Source organism: Trypanosoma grayi (genome assembly GCF_000691245.1).
Source record: "Trypanosoma grayi strain ANR4 Tgr_164_V1, whole genome shotgun sequence".
Lineage (NCBI taxonomy): Eukaryota > Euglenozoa > Kinetoplastea > Trypanosomatida > Trypanosomatidae > Trypanosoma > Trypanosoma grayi.
In genome coordinates this window covers 20,498-26,235 of record NW_008825783.1, presented here as the reverse complement: position 1 = coordinate 26,235, position 5,738 = coordinate 20,498, and the positions used below count along the sequence as shown (strand labels likewise).

Sequence of the window (5,738 nt, the reverse complement as noted above, 5' to 3'; positions counted from 1 at the left end):
ATGTTTGAGATTAAGAAGCCTGTCACACTGCAGTCTCTCTGGAAGGAGCAGAAGGAGCAGGAGCAGGAGGAAGGTTACGTGCAGGAGCGAGAAAGGGATCCTCAGGCGGCAGGCCGCAAGAAGGCGGCTGTGAGCACTGCGAAGCCGACGGAAAAGAAACTTTCGCTTGCCGAGTCGCTCTTGCTGAAGGCACAAGAGCGGAGGAAGCGGGAGCGAGATGAGACGGGCATCGCAGGTGGCCAAAGCAACGGCGAGGATGACAGCCTCACCATTTTCCCTACACGCGGCGTTCACCACCTCAATTCAGTGCACGACAGCGGCGTCAGCGGAAAGTACCGTGACCCAGATTTCTTCATGGAGACGACGAAGCGCGCCACAATGGAGGACGCGCACTACTCCGTGAAGGACGCGACGCTTGACATGACCGCAGAGAGCGCGCAGGAGGCGCATCAGCAACGACAGGTGTACGCTTGGAGCAAGAAGAAGAACCGCTACGTCCGCATGAATGTCAATGATGCCAAGGCGTTGTTGCATGGAGTGAAGAATGAGGCGGGCAAGGCGGTGAACTTCAAGTCGAAGCTCGAGGTGTACTCGCGGTGGATGAAGAAGAGCAACATGCGCATCCAGGACGTCGGTGAGGAGGAGGACCTCGGCCCACTCAACCGCGCACGCGCCGCACAAGCGCAGTCCAACGGTGACGGAGCAGCAGGAGCCGACGAGGGCGACGATGAGGACGCGGTAGACATCAGCGACCCGAACCAAGGGAAGAAGCTGCGCGTTGGCCGCAAGCAGCGGCGTCTGCCGAAGGACGGACACGTGCGCACTTTTGAGGAAATGGCGCTCATGAAGCGCAAGACAGAAAAGGAGAAGGCGCGGCTGGCACGCAAACAGCAGAGACGAAAGAGCAATTGATTGTGAGCTTGAAAGTGAGTGAGTGTGTCTGTGTGTGTGTACGTGTGCACGCGTTCTCTTTGCTGTGCATGGTGAGGCTTCGTGAAGGAGAAGAGCAACAGTGGCAGTGACAACTCTGCTTGCGATGCTGGCAGCCCCCATCGCAGCCGATGCGTGAAGGCGTGTGTATCCACGGAATGGGGCTCGAGTGTGTAACAGAAGAAACAGCAGGAAGCAGTGGAAGGATACTACGAAACGTTTAAGCGAAAACAACTACAACAGCGCAGGACAACGAAAAGTAAAAGAAGGCTTCGATAATGCAAATGGGTGCGGAGGTGCCAAACACCTTTAACTCAAACCAAAAAAAAAGTAGAAAACAAATTCTTTAAGACATACAAGGCGAATGTATGAAGGCATATGGCTCCATCGATATATATATTTCTCCTTTGATTCATTCCCCTTGACAGTCTATTTCCTACTCTCTCTTATCCACTTTCTTCTTATTTCCTTCCACTGCCACCCCGCAGCGGTGCGATCCATCCCACTAGCGATGATGCACGGCCTTACGTACCCCAAGGTGGAGGCAAAACAACAACGGCTGCCGCTGATGGGCACGGCACAACTTCCGTCACTCGAGTCGTCGGATAAAAAAAATCCAATGGAAACGGGGAGAAGGCAGAGAATGCCGGTGGTTGGAGCAACAGACTCATCGTCGTCGTCCTCGTCGAGAGGCAAAAAAGGCCGCAGTAGCGGAAGAAGTTCAGATAGGAGTGGAGCGAGGTCCGCCGCCTCCGTCGAGACCATCATGGAGATGAACAAGGAGGCGATGGCGCTTCTGAGGGACGGGAAGAAGAAGGCAAGCCACGACATGCTTCAAGCCGCGCTTTCAGCTGCCGAGTCGGGTGTTCGCCGGATTCAACGGCAATCAGATGCGTCTCGGGCAGGCGTTCAGGAGCAGCGTGACGCTTGGCTTCTCGCATTTGCAACGACGCTCAGCAATTTGGGCTGTGTGCGGCGCCGGGATAACAAGCTGCACGACGCACTGCGCTACCTGCAGGACGCGCGAGAAGTGGAGGCGCAGGTATTTGGCAAGCCATCGTGCTCAACAATGGTGAATCTCTCCGCGGTGCTGCTGGGCGTCGGGTCGGCGGAGGAGGCACTACGCATCGCCCGTGACTGTGTGGTCGCGTCGGAAGACAGTGACCCGATGCTGCACATCATCGCGCTGCACAACTACGGCGTGACGCTGAGTCAACACCCCGCCGAAGACACGCGGCAGTCAGCGGCGTCTGTTCTCATGAAGGCGCTGCGGCAGTCGCAGTCGCACCTCGGCGAGGAGCACCCCACCACCGTCCTCATCCGCGAGCGCTGTGGCATGTCGCTGCGGAATCCACCACAGAGCGGCACGGTCGCCGCGCCGCAAGCCAAAAAAACGAGCAGCCAGGCCCCGCCCGCCGGTCACGTCCTGCCGCCCATCGCCCCGATTTCGGTTCAGCGCTTACAGGCGAAGGAGGCGATGCAGTCACTCGACTACGGCACCATGCCCTTGACCGCAACATCCTCTGCCCCATCGGAGCGGCAGACGGCATCGTTGTCTTCACTTGCCGCGTCGCTGAAAGAAATGGTTGGTTCCGGGACGATGCGGCCAGCACCGGTCCTTCCACCCATTACGTCTGACTCTGTAGCTAACGACACACAGACAGAACCCCCCGCCCGCCGCTCAACACCAAATGTCCCAGCCTCCGTCTCCTGTGTGGTGGCTGGCGAAGCCCAGTTGCTGCAGAAGTCTTTGCAGATGGATCTAGTGCCTGTGATTTTGTCAACAGTAACTGAGACATGCGTTAGGCGTGGGGAACTTCCTGAGGGAGACGTAAGTGATACCGTCACTGTGACGAAGGTTGAGGTGGATGAGTTGGAAGAAAATGAAGCCACAGTCTTACCTTCTGATGTGAAGGAAATTCTGAGGAAAGAGGAGAAGGAGGAGGAGGAGGAGGAGGAGGAGCACAAAAGTGAGAGTCATGGGGAGAGGCAAGACAGCGAAGAGGCGGACACTTTTCATGTCGATGCCTTGGGCGCGACGAGACGACCCGTCCGAAATGCTATTCCTGGGGGTTTCTTCGTCATTGCTTCGCACAGCGCAGAAATGCAGCCATCGTTCCTCCGCTTCGCACCACCAGAGACCCCGGCATCACTACCACTAGAAGAAGGAGAAGCAGCAAGAAAGGCTTCCGCATGCTCTCCTACAACCCAACATTCCAGTCGTGACTCCAAGTCATCTGTTAAGCCGCCCCCATCAAGGTCTGAAAGGGAGAAGTTATTCACCGACTCTGACGAGGAGATACTGGGAAAAGAAACGGAGGAGGGGGATGAAGAGACGAGCAGTTCCGAAAAGCCGAAGGAGAATATGGGGGCCCATGTATTAGGTAATATACGAGAAACCGTTGTCAAAACCATCGGTGTCAGTGCTGTAATGCGCCGTGCCGAGCGCATGCAGAAGGAACGCGAAGAAGAAGAGGCGTTGCGCTCTCGTTTACGCCAAGAGGCCGAAGAGAAGGCCAAGAAGGAGTACTTTGAGCGCAAGCTTAGTTTCATTATCTCCCGTACTAGAAATACAGCGGCTAGTAAGATTCAGTACACGTGGCTCATGTGGTGGAATAGTGTGGGGAAGCGGCGGCGCGAGCTGCTGCGCAAGCGTGAGGAGGAAAAGGCTCGTCGTGAACGTTCACGGCAGGCGCTGCTCGACCATGAGCGGCGCGTTGAAGAGGCGTTGCGGCAAAAGAAACGACCGGCACAGGCTGTTGTCGCAGTGATTCCGTCGGTAATACACTGTGGAAAGAAGTGGCTGGAGAGGACGGCGTGTGTGCGTTACCTAGCGCGACGTGGCATCCCGCGCGAAGACCGCAACGAGGCCTTCTTCTTGCGGAGTGTTGCCAAGATTCAGGCGGCATGGCGAGGGGTTTCCACCAGACAGCGGGTCCGAGACATGCTTGCTGTACGAGCGGAGACGTTGTTATTGAAGCAGGAGATCGAACCCCGGGAATATGCGGCAATTGTCATACAAATGTTTGTTCGTCGCGTATTTGCGAGGATGACTAAACGACGCAATCTTGTGGAGCGGTATGGGCCACCTACAACGCTTATTCAGAAGTGGTTCAGGCAGACCATGCTTCGTCGGCGCGCGCTTGGCATTGATCGGGTGTCTAGGTGGCGCAAGGAGTACTCGGCGCGCCTAATTCAGCGGGCGTGGCGTGCATACCTCAGCCGACTCGCTCATTTCATGGCGCTTCTGCGATATCAGCTCGACGAGGACCGACGACGCGAGCGCACTGCCGCAAAGTTGCTCCAGCGCATCGGTCGTGGGTGGATCTGTAGACAGTACATGACGAGAACACGGCTGCGAAATACACACTACCAGACTGTCACGCACACCCTCAAGTGGGGCAATGACGGCGCAGGCACCGAAAAGAAGGATTTTTTGGAATCCGCCTCTGCTGCTGTTGTGCCGCCCGCAGCCGCGGTGTACGTCCCCACCCCCGTGGAGGAGGTGGAGCAGATAGCCCAGATGGAGCGGGACAAGTATCACATTGGCATATTTGTTGACACTGTTGCAGCACGTGAGCGGGAGGCGTGGGCGGAGGCTCTTCGCCTGCGCCCCTTTGAGGTGCTGCGTCGCCGCGCGCACGAGGACCACCTGTGCGAGCTGGAGCTCAACGCTTCCCGGCGGGAACGTGCGGCGGTGAAGATACAAACCGAGTTCCGCCGCTGGCTGCGCATTCGGGACGGGCCGTGGCGCGACAACACACTGCTGCTAATTAGTCGTGGTCGCTACCAGGAGGCGTGCTACGGGCGAAAGGTTGAAATGGTTCGGCACCGGCGTGAGCAACAGGCAGGGCGCGAGATCTTCGGCGAGCAAACAGCGCCTATGCGGGAAATGCGGGTAGAAGTACAAGAGGAACTGCGTGAGGTGCAGCCACTGGTGCGCACACATGTTCCTCACGAGGAGGTGCGAACTCGCACAGAGCGCTACACGGTTGAAATGGAACTGCAGCGCGATGAGCTGGTGGTGGAGCAGCAAATGACTTCTGATATGTTTGGTCGCAAACGAGAATCCAGGCAGCGTCGAATGATTGAGGCGTCACCAACGCCACAAACAATGTATTGATGTTGGATTTTGTTTCCGAGTTGCTCTGCATTACTAAATGTGTGCTCTGGGGGAGACACCCCGCAGGGTCAAGGGGACTTGCGAAGGGAAAGAGCTATTCCTGCGGTGTTGAGTAGGATTGCGTGTGCGTGTGCTTTCCTTCTCGTTTCCTCTCCGTTTTTTTTTTGTTTTGTTTCTTTGTTTTCTCTTTGTTTGTTTGGAGGGAGTGAACGATTGAAGCATTTTGTTTTCTTGCCCATTTTTTGGCAGGAGAGTGGTGGAAGCAATGATCGATGTTGCATTAGCAATGTATAGAAGGGCGGGATGTGATGCATCTGACAAGACAAAGTAGAGAGAGGGAAATTATTGTTGGAAAGTGCGGATGAGTTCTCTCACTTCCTGTTCCGTCTCATATTTCGTTACAAATGGTGAGTACGGGGTGGGGGGGGAGGGGCACGTGGTGCCGTTGAACTAGACTTTTGGCAGCCACGCACAGCGATATGTCTCCTAGTCATTTAAATTGTGTTGCTTTCGCTCATTTCTGTAAATTAATTCGTTGTTTCTCTCACTTCATTCATTCCATCTTTTTTTTTTGTGCTTTTGTTTTACCTTTTCTCGCCGTGTCCCTCCCTCATATGTGTAACCTACTTCACCTAGGGAAGGTAGCTGCAGTCCGTTTCTGTTTTTGATTATTGTTATTTTTTTT

The 5,738-nt window shown here is 55.5% G+C and overlaps 2 protein-coding genes across 2 annotated transcripts; both read left to right on the top strand.

Annotated features, from left to right (window-relative positions):
• Positions 1-354: 354 nt before the first annotated feature.
• DQ04_01641120 (putative ATP-dependent RNA helicase) lies at positions 355-912 on the top strand (the record flags this gene model as incomplete). Its single annotated transcript, XM_009310973.1, has 1 exon — positions 355-912. One exon carries the CDS (start codon positions 355-357, stop codon positions 910-912), a length of 558 nt encoding a protein of 185 aa, XP_009309248.1.
• A 529-nt stretch (positions 913-1,441) lies between these two features.
• Positions 1,442-5,053, top strand: DQ04_01641110 (hypothetical protein; the record flags this gene model as incomplete). Its single annotated transcript, XM_009310972.1, has 1 exon — positions 1,442-5,053. The coding sequence occupies one exon, from the start codon at positions 1,442-1,444 to the stop codon at positions 5,051-5,053; it is 3,612 nt and encodes a 1,203-aa protein (XP_009309247.1).
• Positions 5,054-5,738: the final 685 nt, after the last annotated feature.